A 14,673-nucleotide genomic window follows, 5' to 3' on the forward strand; every position below is an offset into this window, starting at 1 on the left:
TTAGTTTGACCTATGGAAAAGGAGACTTAAATTCATTTTCTTACAACACTTAATCCATGACTACTGTTTTAATTTCTTATATACAATTTTTATTTTGGCCAGGGTACTAAAGATTTGTTCCTGAAAGCATTTACCCTAAGGGGAACAAAGGAAGATAGAATAAAATTTTAAAATTAATGAAACAGTCATTCACTACTATATAGTCAGTATTTTTCTTTGGCTGCTTTGATTCAGAAGGTTGTCCTTTTGGTTTTTTGGTTTGGTTTTGGGTGGTTTTTCTTTTTTTTTTTTCTTTTTTTTTTTTTTTCCCAACAGGTAACCCTTATATAAAGTGAAAGGCCTGTATGCTGTTGTTCCTATGTTTACCAGATGTTTCTGGATATGTACTTGGATGCTTGTCAGTGTTGCTGATGCTTCGTGCAATATTAGAAAGTCTTCCAAATGAAAGTATCCATTTCTAAAAATCAGTGCAATGGATGGCACATTAACTGTAGTATCTAGTAATAGGGGTGGAGATTTCAAGTAAGGTGGCTTTAAATGTTTTGGCAGGTGAAGTTCCAAAGCAGGTGAAAGTGAAAAAACTGAAGAACCTAAAAACTTTGGACTCCAAACCTGGTAATAAGTTGCTTCAGAGTTAAATTACCAGTATTTTAATTTTACAAAGCATACCCCATTTTTCCTTTGGCTACATGCTGCTTTTTTTTTCAGGTGTTTATACCTCTTACAAGCCATACTTGAACAGAGATGAAGAAATCGTCAAACAGTTACAAAAGGTAATACTGCAAGTCTCTTCGTAATGGAAATTTTGTGTACTGTTGTATGGTGTTTTCATTTAAGGCTGAGCTCTGTCTATGTAACTGAAGTGAAACTGGATTCTGATTCCTTTGCCCCAGTTCATAACTGGATAGATAGGTATACACCCTCATTGTAGAAGAAGGGCTGCTGCCTTGTTAGCAGTTTCTATAACAACATGAATGGTAGAACTCAAGAAGTTAGCTTAATAATTTAGAGAATTTAAGTGATTGATCAGTTCATCTGGTTTGGGTTTTCCACCCTCTGCCATCTCCCTCTAGTCTCTTTGGTCTAGAAATCTCAGGCATGAGGTGTGTAAGAATCAGAGCTTCCAAACTAACTAATTTGCACAAGTTTGTTTATAGAAATTTTTATTTCTTTTAATTTATTTACATAAAAATAAAAAAACAGCAATTGAAGGGGATGACTGTGCAAAAGGACTTGACGCTATTGCTTTCCTTTTGTGGTTCAGGGTAGGGGGTGCTGTTTGTAAGCTTATGGCAAATGAATATAGAAACACTGGAATAAATATTCTTAAAAAAACCCCCACAACTACATACATATTTTGGGGTAACAGACTTACTGTGGTATTTTATTTCTTTTTTTAAGGGTGTACAACAGAAACGTCCTACAGAAGCACAGAGTGTGATTCTTCGGCGGTATTTTTTGGAATTGACGGAAAGTTTCATTATTCCATTAGTGAGTTCTTAGACTAATGGGTTTTTTACCTATGTAATATGGAGTAGCTTTTTTGGTGTTAGCCTGACTGAGTAAGTCCAGTAACTGGCAGTGTATCCCTGGGGTCAACACTGGGTCCAGTAGTGTTCAACATCTTCGTTAGTGATCTGGATGACGGGGCAGTGTGTACCCTCAGCAAGTTTGCTGGTGGTACAAAACTGGGAGGAGTGACTGATACACCAGAGGGTGATGCTGCTGTTTGGAGGGACCTCAGAAGGCTGGAGAAATGGGCTGACAGGAACCTCATGCAGTTCAGCAAAGAGAAGTGCAAAGTCCTGCACCTGGGGAGGAATAAACGGATGCGGCAGTATATACTGGGGCCGCCAGGCTGGAAGGCAGCTTTGCAGAAAAGGGTCTGGGGGTCCTAATGGACATGAAGTTGAACATCAGCCAGCAATATGCCCTTGTGTTGTGGTTTAGCCCCAGTCGGCAATTAAGTACCACACACCCTGCCCCCCGGTGGGATGGGGGAGAGAATCGGAAGAGCAAAAGTAAGAAAACTTGTGGGTTGAGATAAGAACAGTTTAATAATTGGAACAACAATAACAAAAATAAATTGTAATGAGAAGGAAAACAACAAGAGAGCGAGAGAGGAACAAAACCCGGGGGGGGGAACCAACAGTGATACAACCCCTCGCCACCCGCCAACCGATGCCCACCCAGTCCCCGAGCAGCGATCGCTGCCCCCAGCCAACTCCCCCAGTTTCTATACTGAGCATGAGGCCATATGGTCTGGAATAGCCCTTGGGCCAGCTGGGGCCAGCTGTCCTGGCTGGGCCCTCTCCCAGCTCCTTGTGTGCCCAGCAGAGCATGGGAAGCTGGAAAGTCCTTGACCAGTGTAAACACCACTTAGCAACAGCCAAAACATCAGCGTGTTATCAATATTATTCTCGTACTAAAATCCAAACCACAGCACTATACCAGCTATGAAGAAGAAAATTAACTCTATCCCAGCCGAAAGCAGGTCACCTTGAAGGAAAGAAGGCCAGTGGTATCCTGGGCTGCATTAGGAGGGGTGTTACCAGCAGGCTGAGGGAGGTGATCCTTCCCCTCTGTTCAGTATTGGTGAGGCCATACCTGGAGTATCATGTCCAGTTCTGGGCTCCCCAGTAGCAGAGAGAGATGGAGCTACTGGAGAGAGTCCAGTGAAGGGCCACTAAAATGATTGAGGGGCTGGAGCATCTTTCATATGAGGAAGGGCTGAGAGAGCTGGGGCTGTTTAGTCTGGGGAAGAGAAGGTTCTGGGGGGGATCTCATCAATGTATATCCATATCTGAAGGGAAGATGTAATGAAGATGAATCCAGGCTCCTTTCAGTGGTGCCCAGCGACAGGACAAGAGGCAGTGGGCACAAACTGAAACACAGGAGGGTCTGTTGGCCATCAGGAAGCACTTTTTTACTGTGAGGGTGACTGAGCACTGGAACAGGTTAGGTTGCCCAGAGAGGTTGTGGAGTCTCCATTCTTGGAGATATTCAAAAACTGGGCATAGTCCTGGGCAGCCTGCAGGTATTCTTGAGCAGGGGGGGGAAGAGAGGAGTTGGACCAGATGACCTCCAGATGTCCCTTCCAACCTCAACCATTTTGTGATTCTGTGAGTCATATTTCAGCTACGGAAATTTACCATTAAGCTATGTCTTGACTTTTCTAAAATACTGTAGTCTTACATTTCTCTGATTTCCATACTTAGCATAAAAATGATGAAGGCTGTAGCTTAATGTCAAAAATGAAATATTTATATACCTAGACGAAAGGTTCAGATCTCAAAAAGGAATGCTTCTTTATATATGTCACTAGACTGCATTTTCAGATGTTTGCTTGCCATGTACTGTGTAGCATTTATGCAAAGCAAAACTACGTGTGTGTGTATTTTAGCATGGAGTAAGAAGGAAATTTCTTTAACCCTACCTCAACACTTGGAACCCCTGTCTATTGTTGACACACACACACACACACACACACACACACCCCCCATTGAAGTGTAAGGGTGTTTCCCCTGACCTTGAGAAATGTCAATATTGGAAAGGTAGAGTTGGAAAGTACTTTGTAATGAGAAGAGTTCTATAAGTGTATACTCTTGTAGTAATTTGCTATGATAGCTGAGGGGATACTACAAGGTAATCTTTCTATTAATATGTGAAAGAACAACCAATTCGACTGGTAAATTAGACTGGCTTAAATTTTTTCCCTTAAATATTTATTCTGTCTTCTAGTGGTAGTGCTTTTCCATGCAAATCATTAAAGTTTAGAGAAGTTTTCCCTTTTCCAGTCATATTTGTGCACTCAACTGCTGTTATGCTTGGCATGAGAAACTGTGTCTAGCACATCTTGGTTCCCTTCATCTGCCTTATCCAGACAGCATTTCATTACTTGTCCTCTAGGCAATTAATTTATTTCTCTTACTTCTTTGCAGACTTGTTTATCTTTGCAACTCCATTTTTACCTATGTTCTATCTGACTTTCAAAGAACGATGTCTGTCTCTGAAGATAGACAGTTTGGGTTTTGTTTTGGTTTGCTCTTTTTGTTCATTGATTTTGGAGTTTTTTGCTGTTGGATTACCTGCAGTAGACAAATTTCAGCAGTCAGACCTCCTTGGGCGGTTGTTTTATGGCCTCAAGGCAGCTATTTTCTCAGATTACTGCAGTATTTGTAGGATTTTCAAATCTTGCACCTACGTTGAGCATAAACAAAAGCGACAAGAGACTTTTGAGAAAAAGGCAATGTCTCCACTTAGATTCAGAGCATCTAGAACTGGCAAAAGAATTACTATGAAACTCAGCTTTATCTCTGTCTCATTTCCTGTCAGGAAAAGTTAATGGCCAACATGATGTAGCAGGGGCTACAGAATTTGCTTTCTCTTGCCTGGTCTCAGTTTCCTCATTATTACTGCTGTTTCAGAAAAAAATGGGCAAATGAAATTTAGTGTGGATAGCTATTTCAAACATTTACATACTCTTGGGGAAAAATGGCATATACAGAGCTCTTCCCTAGATCATAAAATCACATATTTTTTATTAGGTTAACTGGGACATCTGATCCAACCCCACTGCTCAGGACAAGGACAATTTTAATATATAGCTAAATATCAAACCTTGCTTTACAAGTATAGGCATAAACTTTTGGACAAATTCAACATGCTTTTGTCCCCTGATTCTAGAGAAGGCTTTGATGATTATCCTCATGCTTTGTCTTCCTCAGAGGCAGTAAATACAGCTTCTAGATCACTGGCGACTGCAATGATCACACACAGTACTGCTCTTTTGCAAGCCTTGGGTTTTAGAGTGTAAGACACTTTCATGATTATGTGCCCTTTCTCAGTCCTGCTCTGCTTGGCCATAAACCTGATATAGTTCTACATCTGGGGGGAAAATCCCAGAACAACATTGAAAGCTTTCAGAGTTTTGTGTTTTTCTTTTTCTTTTTTTTTTTTTTTTTAAATCAACCTCAGCGAAGAGCCTCCAGTTTTTGTTCTAAACTGTAATAGAGATGAGTCCAGCAATCTGAAGGTTCATAATGAGACTAATGGAATGTAGTTTCTTCAACCATAATTTCTGTTCAGGAATTTTCCTTCTGATTTTCTTGTTTTATCTTTGTCTATTAGTGATAAGCTGGTTTGTTTTTCCTCAGTCTCTCATGAGAATGGTTTCTAGAGAGCAAATCTCAAGACTTTCTGCTTTCCTCCCAGCAGTTTCTATATGCAGTTCCTGTAAAAGAATGATTCTCACAGGAGTTTGCTTTATCAGGTGATACTTTCTTCTGGTTTTGGGTGCAATAAAACAGATTCTGAGGAAACTCTGCAAATTCAGGTGACTCTAGAAGATGTCATTACAATTTTACAAAGGAGAGACTATAATTGAACGTTGAGATATATCTACTTTATATCAAGGCGTCACACGGAGAGTAGTTTTTCAGTTGGTCAGAATATCGTACAGCATCATGCTATTCTGGAAATGGCAGATATCTGGTGTTTTGCTCTCTAAACGTGGTACTTCACCAATTCAAATCTCTAAACCAAAGTTAGGGGGCAAATTCTGTCGCATTTCTAACCGGTCAGCAGAATTTGTTGGAATGCTTAATGTTCCAGATTTATGGTTTTTTTTTCTTCTGGACAGAGACCTTGATTTGCTGAAACAAATTTTAAAATAGGAGTTTGTATCTAATGCAATAGTAAAAAAATTACCTGTCCTGCAAATTGAAATCCTGCTGTAGCGTTTGCAGACTCCTGACATACCTTTATGCTGACAAATGAATATTGTGTTTAGGTTGCTGAATCCATGCAGATTTGTAGGCTTTGACTTGCACTGAAATGGAAATTTGTCATCTGTTTTCTAATCTGTGCATTAAGGTAATGATAAATATGTTCTAATATGCTCTTACCTAGCATTTGGAGGTATGAAGTCAGAGTAATGATGGACTTCACCAACCCAAAAAGTTCTGTGTGAAGTGAAGTCATTTCTCTGGGCAAGTGGTTAAAATTGGGAAGTGATACCTCAGGCATTGGGTGTTTACATATCAGCTGCCCCGTTCTGAGCTCTGTGAACACTTTTTGTGGATGACCTGAACTTTTCATCATTTCAGAGCATGCATGATCAGGTCCAATTTCTGTCTGCAAGAATTGGCACATCCTTAGACACTTGTTTATCCTTGGGTGTTAATGATTAGAGGAATTTTTCCTTAAAATTTGCCTTTCTCCTGTTCTTTTGAGACAGGATGGACATGTAGGGTGAACCTAAACCTTTCCCTGGCATTTCTCCCATCTTGCTCAAACTTTCACTTCAAGCAAGAAACGTAATACGTTTTCTGTCATAAATCTTAAATTTATAGGGTGAGATCACCCTTTACATTCTCTGCCACCAGAAAAGTATATGCGGGGGTCCTTAGTTTTTTCAAAAGATAGAACTAGACTTTTCATAATGTTATCGAAGCTGATTATGTTCACAGATCAAAATGTATGGCCATTTGTGTACAAACACTTTCAAAATGTATAGCAGCTTGTATTGATGTGCTTGTGTGAGCTGGCAAGGCGGAGCTGCTTCCTGTCGTCAGACCTTAAGCTTCAGCAGTGGCCTTGCTGAGAAATGTCTCCCCTACTCATACCCGAGATAGCCCCTTGGGGCTCTAGCCATGCCTTTGCCGAGCGGTGCTACTGCGGAGATGCCCACAGCTGATACCGCGTTTTGTAGGTTAGTTCTGTATTTAACGTTTGTGTGAGGGACTCTGAAAATCACTTCCAAATACTTGATACAAAGTGGGATTACTGTTTGGAATCGCCCATGATATGAAGGTACCTGTGGACTGTCACCAAAGAAAAGAGAGATTATTTACTGGTGGCTGGAGTTCAGGATATATGTATTCCATATATATGTTTGCTTCCTGTCCTCCTTTCCCTCGTGTCCTTCTTGAATCTTGCTGATGTAAAGTTCTGTAGTTGGGAAATACAAATGGTATTAGATAAGCTCCTTCTTATGCTCTCATGTGGTAAATATGCATGACCCCACCCTGTACCAATACTTAGAAGAGAAAATGCTGTGGTCAGAAGTGATAAGTAAACATACATGTGGACTGTGTATCTTTAATACTGGTTATGCAAACAACCTTTCTTCTTCCTTTCCCTAGGAACGTTATGTGGCAAGCCTAATGCCTTTGCAAAAATGCATATCACCATGGAAGGTAAGGAAATATAATCTGAATGAGCTGGAAATGGATGATTAGAGAAAGCAGTTATGGTATGCTAATGACTCTTTTTTTCTTTCCATAGAGTCCACCACAGCTGAGGCAGTTTAGCCAAGATGACTTCATGAAGACACTGGAAAAAGCAGGACCACAGCTCACATCAGGTTTAAAAGGAGACTGGATAGGACTTTACAGGTAATTTCTTTCATCAGCATAAAAATTTAAATTATATAAATGAAGACAAATCAGTAATATGAATGCTCTTTTCCTGAGAAAACTTATCATCAGTATTGATTTGAGTATGACTTACTTTTAGAATAGATGCTTTAATAGGAATTGATAGTGCTTAGTAGACTTTACTCACTTAAATCTGTTTCTCTGTAACCTGTTAATGGTTTTCGTAAGATGCTACTAACACTACAGGTCTCTCTACACCAGTATTATTTGCGGTTTTATTTCTCATTCTAACTTGGTTCCTCCTTCCAATCAAACACAAAGATAAAAATGAGGATATTTCTGAGCCTTGCTTTTTTCCTGACAAAATTCCTAATCTTTATTGTCTTTCAGACCCCTTTTATTTACATTATTTTCTCAGTCCTTGTCTTGATTTATAGAAGCACCTGTTATGCTCCACTTCAGAATATTACATTTTTTTGAAAGTAAGCAGAGAAAGGGTCCTAATATCTTTTTCTACCTCAAACATAATTACTTCACATTTGATGACGTAGAAAACAAAGTGTTATCAAAGTTGTAATTCAAATATAAAATGTATTTTGCTTTGGTGTTTTACCAGGCATTTTTTGAAATCACCCAACTTCGATGGTTGGTTTAGGAGCCGGCAGAAAGAAATGACACAGAAGTTGGAGGCCCTTCATTTAGAAGCACTCTGTAATGAGGTTAGGAAAATGTGTGCTTATGATCATGTTTATCATCTCGTAATAAAAATATATTCTCCCTCAAGTCAGTTTTACTCCTGCTGTTTTGACTGGTTGAACATAAAAATGTTGACAGTTTTGTCAAGTCTGATCTAGCAAAACATTAATTTGTTAACCAAGTACAAGCTAGAACTAACATAGCAAAAGAGAACAATATGAAATACAGTTCACTTTTTTATAACGACTGTCATCATTCGTAGAATGTATCTTTAGTCCTTTTTTGTGGAGTTGTGTGTTTTGAAATTGAATATCTGCCCCTCTCCCTCCCCCCAAAAAAGGTTTTTGTTCTTATTTGATAATGTTATTTCATTCAGCTTCCTTTCTTGCTGTTTCATTTGACAACACATTTTTAGTTGTGATGTACTGTCAAAGCTACAAACTATCAACTGAGTGAGTACCGTAGAAAATTGACAGCTAATTAGATATGGATAGTAAATAAGCCTACAACTGATCTGTAGTAATTGGAAGCTGAGAAGTGAAATCTCTTTATTGATACATAACAAAATGCCACATAAATTATCTTCTGTTGTAAGATCCATTCTTTACTTAAGAAGCTGAAGTGGGTATCAGTATAATTTGAGTTGGAACAACTGATAAAGAAAGGTATCGCAAGAGGAGAAGAGATTGTACAGCTAAAGAGGGAATAGGAAGAACAAAAAAAGTAAGTCAACACCACAGCTTTAAAACAAACAAACAAACAAAATGCGCTGGATATTTTAAAAAAGCCATTGATTTTCTTTTATCCCTTGCCTTATCAATTCCCAAACAGTACATTGCAGCAGCCCAAATAGATTGTTCAAATAGAGCAGCCCAAATAATTTGCAGGGCAAAAGCTAGGTGAATTACATCACTTAGAATCTAGCCAACTATATTTGACATTAACTTATTGCAAGGAAAAGGGAATGTGTCACAAATTTATTACTGGCTCTGCTCCTTATTAGCTTTTTCTTTTGATCAAAATGGTAACATCTTTCTGTACGTGAGCAAATGTCTTTAATAGGTGGATGGTAAAGGGGTAGGGGAACAGAACTTCTGTAAGAAAATTCACTTAATGAGTATATTTTACTAGTTATCAACTATGTGGTCTCCTTTAATGCCCTAGAAACAAGAAGAGCTGCCTGGCACTATTTTAATATTTCATGGTGCTGACAGATCTGATTTGGTGAACATTCACTGCCATTTTGTATTGTAGATGCTATTTTTGAAACTAAGCCTGCTTGGCATTATTTTTTTATTATTATTTGTTTGTATTGTGTTTGTGTCCGAGTATCCTGTTATGCTAAGTCCTGGGCAAACATGCAAATAAAGCAGATTTTTGCAGTTCACAGTAGGGACAGTACATGAGTAAAATGAGTTTAGTAAATGGCATGAGAGTAAGGAAAAGGAGAAGACCCATTCTGAACATTGTGTAAATTAATACTACTTTTGAAAATTATGTATGTTACCATTAATACTTCAATGCTTAATTTTTATTCTTTTAGAACTTGGTTTTCTGGAGTCAGAAGCATACTGAAGTAGAAACAGTGGATCTTGTCTTAAAGTTAAAGAATAAACTGGTAAGTAAGTGAATTGAACGTGGCTCAAATTTGCCTGACAACTAGATAAAAGTATTATATAGTTGTGTTTACAGGTACTTAAATGAATATTTAAGATCTAGGTAGCTCAAGGAATTGGTCATTCTGGTTTTTAAAACAAAACCAGTTCATTTCATCCGTGACTGAAGAGATAGGTAGCTTCCCAACATCGTCCAGCTATGTTGGAAGCATTGTACTGATCTTGTTTTTTTAGAACTAGTTGGAACTTTGTGACTGATCTGAGTGGGAGCAAGGCTGAATCCTCAGGGAAGAAGAAAAACCAACTTTGTTGTGATTACTGCCAAATCAGCGTTGGCTCATGCTGTTGTGTGGTTGTTGAGGAAACCTGCTATTGTCCAAATCCCTACTCAGTCGGCAAATGAGGAATTCATTTCCCAGATTCGCTAACATGTCACTTTGGCGTGTCTTAAGGTAAACTTGCATTTTTAGTAGAAATCATGTTTTATTGTACCTTTGCAGTTGCAGGCTGACAGAGAACATCTTCCTGTGAAAACTGACACACTGAAAAAGCTGCAGACACACATCAATGATATTATACTAGCACTTCCAGACGACTTACAGGATATCTTGCTCAAAACTGGCACAACATGATTTCTACTGGGCTTTTGTTGTGCATAAAGCAAAAGGCAAATGTAGTTCCACAGAAGGCAGTGGCTTACCAACTTGGGAACACAGCTCTAAACAGTATGTTAACACTACAAAGGGACTGTACTAATAGTATAGCCCACTATACTATTTTCACTGTTTTTTCCACTTAAATACCAATGCAACTAAAGGACTTCCTGTGTCTAATAATGTTTGAAATAAGTGCTCTTAAAGAAAAATCTGTGGGCATATGAAACTATACCATGGTATAGGACCACAGTGCAGTGCTGGCATTGCAGAATGTTTTCTAATTGGTGCTGCTACACCCAGTCCTGTTAACTCAGGGGTAAGCAATATTGATCTTGTACTGTCCTGTTGATGTAGTATCTGATTGCTTTTCTTTTTTTTTTTTTTTTTTCTTTTAGTTTTCATCTAGTGATAAGCCCGACTGGCATGTTATGTGACTTGGTCAGAATACATTATAGTTGAGGTATTCTACTGGTAAATCATTGCTTTCAAAACTGTTTCAGGGACAGCTGAAATAATCAGATCGGTTCTTAACTTTCCTCCTTTCTGCTTCTTACCATCTTTCTAAACCCATATTAATTTAGCATCTTTAAAGAAGAGAAGGCAGCTGACAAATTTCCTGAAGAGAAGTCTCTTCCATTCAGTGTCAGTTAATTAGGGTGCTCTTGCTCACATGCCTTAAATATAAAGTAATTGTATACTAATTGGTGGTTTTCAACTGCTGACATTCAGGATTTAAAGTGGATTACTAGTGTAAATGTAAGCAAGCAGTATTCATCACAGGAAATAAACACAGTGGTGTTCTAATACGGATTTTAAAATCAGTGATTTCAATAGAGTTAACTGCTATACAGTCTGTTTCAGTTGGAGATCATAGCAGTCAGCTCCTGTTATAAATTTTTTTTTTTATTTTTTACTTACACCAGAAGGGTGTTTGAGGACGTAATGGGGCTGGAGGGAGAAGATGTTGGCTTCAGCCGAAAAAAACCTATGGAAAGGTCAAACTGTGGCAAGAAAAGATTGTAGCATGAAATTATTCTCAGTATATGCATATAGGAGACATGCATAAAGAGTAATTTCCTGTTGCATATTAAGCAACAAGAATGTGATGTTTATCTTCTTGAACAAGTTTCAGTGGTATATAAGAACTCAGCTGCTCCACATGCAGTGTTGGACTTAGACCAGTTTCAAGTAGAATAAACTTAATGCTATAGTGTACAGACAGCATACACTTTTGTATGACAAGTGGATCACAGTTATTAAAAAAAAGTTCTGCTTTTAAGTGCTCGGATAGAATTTTTTTAAACTTACAACATAATCCTGCTATAAGAATATGCTTTTGTATGATAAATATTTCATACCATCTTTCTAAAAATGTCTTATTTAGATATAAAGTGTCACAACGGTATTTTTATGAAAATATGTATTTTAATACTGTTATGGTTTGTATACAGTTACTCATGACCAAAAGTTTAATGTATCTATTATGTTACTGAAACTTCACCACTTCAGCATTAATTTCTAACTTGCAGATTTTTTTTTGCATACCCTGACAAATAGCATTTCTAATCCAGAAATTAATAAGTGGCCATTCTTATACTAAATTATCTTAAACATTTAACCTGGAGCACTGTGTCATTTCTTGGAACCGTGTAAACTGGTAACAACTATGATAACTATCACATGACTGCAAATATGTATTTTTGTAAAAGGAAATAAAGGGTTTGATTTTTATTTTTTTCTTTGGAAGTTATGTGACTTAAATCATGGGTGTGATTTGTTTGTTTGTTTCTCCCCTCTCCTTTGTAAGCAAAGCTGTTCATCAGCTTGTAGAGACTGCTGCTTCGTCTGACGTTATGAAGCTGTACCCCTCAGGTGACCAGAAATACCTGATGTGATGGACTGCTGTTGTAGTTTGATCATACATCATGGCTGTAACATGACAGAGCTGCAGCATCCTCAGGAAAAGAAATGGCAGGGACTGGCTTCCAAGCAGAATTTATCCAATCTTCAGTCTATTTCCTGTACGCATCTGAGAGGCCCTTGAGAAACGTGGTAGTGGGAAGTAGGCTGCAAGCAAAGCTCAATTCACGTTTCTTTAATGGATTTGGTATTAGTTTAAATTCCTGAATAACTAGATGCTTAAACGGAATTAGAATCTCATTCAAAAGAAACGCAAAAAGAGAAGTTGTACTGGGTTGTTCGCTATCTTCATCAGTGACTTGTAATGCTTTTAGTAATGGTGGTTCCAAAGGACCTTAACCTATAACTACAAGTCTAGACAAAATGTAGTCACTAAAACAGGAACGGTCTTTCCTCATTGCAGGTTTCTGATCTTGTCCTGTCTCCCTGCAGTCCTTTTACACTGAGCATGCATATTTCGACTAGGGATGCTTCAGCCGTTCATAGTCTTGCAGCAGAGGAATTGCATCAGCTGCAGAAAGTAGTTGCCAGCTTGGTGAGCTGGAACTTTCCCACCCCTGTTTTTTGGTTTGGTTTTGTTCTTAACTCAATGTGCTTAAAATGTAGGTAAAGAGCTTGTGCTAACCCTCATTCATCTGAGGCTTGATGGCTAAAGGACAGTGCAAAAAATTACTAGTTTCAGTAGCTTTGCCTCAGTCTTCATCTGACTTTAAAACAAAACAAAACAAAGTATGTACATACACACACACACATTGTTTGGACCAGGATGAGAAAAAGTCCCTAAGTGAAGGAGAGAATACCTGGATGATTAGGAAGGGTCCTAGAAAAGAGGTAGCAGCTGTTCAGTAAAGAAATGCTAAAGATCAAGGGCCCCAACTGGGTCATCAGAAGAAGTTAAGACTGCCTCAGTGTAACAGGAGAGTAAACTGGACATGCATGAGCTTTGAGGCTTCTCAAATTTCTTTTAAACAACAAAAAAATAATGCCAAGAACCAAAACATGAGATAAAAGTGCAGGCAAATGTGGTAAAGGTGCAGCTAGTCCTTTAATAGTGTTAACAGCCATGATCTGAATAGAGGAGAATGGATCAAAAGTATTTTGTGAATAATAGTTATGTATGATTATGCAGAGCAACCACTTATATTAATGTTGAAACTTTGATTATTGACAATCACTTCTAAAGCAAATGTTTGTTAGATTGTACTCAAACAACTGAAATAATGAAAGGTATCTATTAATGACCTAGCTATAGTAAGAGTATGCCAGCTTGGAGGTCTAGAAAGTAACTTAAGTCAAAGAGTCCTTCAAATATTTTGTAGTACACTAACCCTCAGCTAAGTTCAGTGAAGTTTAACTTTCCTGGCCAAAAAAGGGTGTAAATACTGAGTGCTCTGAAGAGAAAATAGGTAAGTATTGGAAGACTGGACTCCTTAAAACTATCAGGAAATTAAAATCTAATAGTTGCTCAGGATCATGTTAATATCTTGGGCTCTAACTCGATTAAGTTAAAATATTACTTATTTGAAACTTAAATTTTATAAAAATACAACTTCCAATTGTAATTCAAGAGAGATTTTTGGTTCAGAATAACATAATTTAAACTTCAGTAAGACTTTCAACATGACATGTAAGAGAAAAACAGCCTAAGGTGAGTCTCACTCACAGTAGCCTACTGTTAGGATCTGGTTCAGGACTGTCTCTTTATCAAGACGATTAAAGATATTTTTCTTTAATGGAGAAAAAGTAAATAGCTTCTGTTTGAAAAATGTTAGCTATTGTGTACTGACGTAGTTTCTAATTGGCATAAGTAGGCTATAATCCCTTGAAAATTTTTAGGGCTTTTGATTGAACCAATGCTTCCTTGGGCTAGGGAGCTCAATCACTTAGGTATTAAATGCAGCTCATATTATGTTGCCCCAAATTTAATTATCACTATACTGTGGGCTTTTTACAGTAGCTGTGAAAGCAGCTGTTACAGCTGGTTGTGAAATCAAGCATACATCTCAAAAAATGGCATGTTCCTAAGGAACCGTGGTTCGTTTTGCTTTTTTCCCCATGTTACATTCCTGTATCTGCCTGCCGCTTCCTGGCCAAGAAAGGGGATGCTGTTGCGGTGCCATGATCCCGCTCTTTCGCCTTGACGGGGCAGCCTCCAGAACTCTGTAGAGGGTCCATGTCATAGAAACAATGTAAGAAAAAGATCCTGCAGTAATCAGTGTTCATGTGATAGAGTTTGGGGTTTTTTTGTTTTTTTTTTTTTTTAATTACCTGGCTCTGTTGCTACTAGGGCGTATTTGGGGGCTCTCTGAGGATTTGTTTTGCCCTGAAACCCCTACTTCTCTTGCTCTCAGCTGTGCTTTGGCCCTTGGGGAGAAGAGCCTGGTGGCTGTCACGCCTCAGCCTAAG

General features: G+C 38.2%; 1 protein-coding gene across 4 annotated transcripts in view; it reads left to right on the forward strand.

Annotated features, from left to right (window-relative positions):
- DENND6A (DENN domain containing 6A) overlaps positions 1-12,114 on the forward strand; it is a 29,320-nt gene extending 17,206 nt beyond the window's left edge. Inside the window, exons 13-21 of one of the 4 annotated variants that reach the window (XR_012044581.1) lie at positions 550-615; positions 709-773; positions 1,402-1,491; positions 7,146-7,199; positions 7,288-7,397; positions 7,996-8,098; positions 9,619-9,693; positions 9,926-10,143; positions 10,743-12,114. Coding sequence is in view for 3 of the 4 variants with exons in the window: in XM_072876004.1 (XP_072732105.1) it covers positions 550-615; positions 709-773; positions 1,402-1,491; positions 7,146-7,199; positions 7,288-7,397; positions 7,996-8,098; positions 9,619-9,693; positions 10,192-10,323 (695 nt within the window). In the remaining variant the exon portion in view is untranslated. Of the gene's footprint in view, positions 1-549; positions 616-708; positions 774-1,401; positions 1,492-7,145; positions 7,200-7,287; positions 7,398-7,995; positions 8,099-9,618; positions 9,694-9,925; positions 10,158-10,191 lie in introns of those variants that run through there. The other 3 variants (XM_072876004.1, XM_072876007.1, XM_072876006.1) reach the window with 3 other exon arrangements.
- The last annotated feature ends 2,559 nt before the right edge of the window (positions 12,115-14,673 follow it).

The sequence above is a fragment of the Ciconia boyciana genome, chromosome 11 (assembly GCF_034638445.1).
Source record: "Ciconia boyciana chromosome 11, ASM3463844v1, whole genome shotgun sequence".
In the NCBI taxonomy this organism is placed as follows: Eukaryota; Metazoa; Chordata; class Aves; order Ciconiiformes; family Ciconiidae; genus Ciconia; species Ciconia boyciana.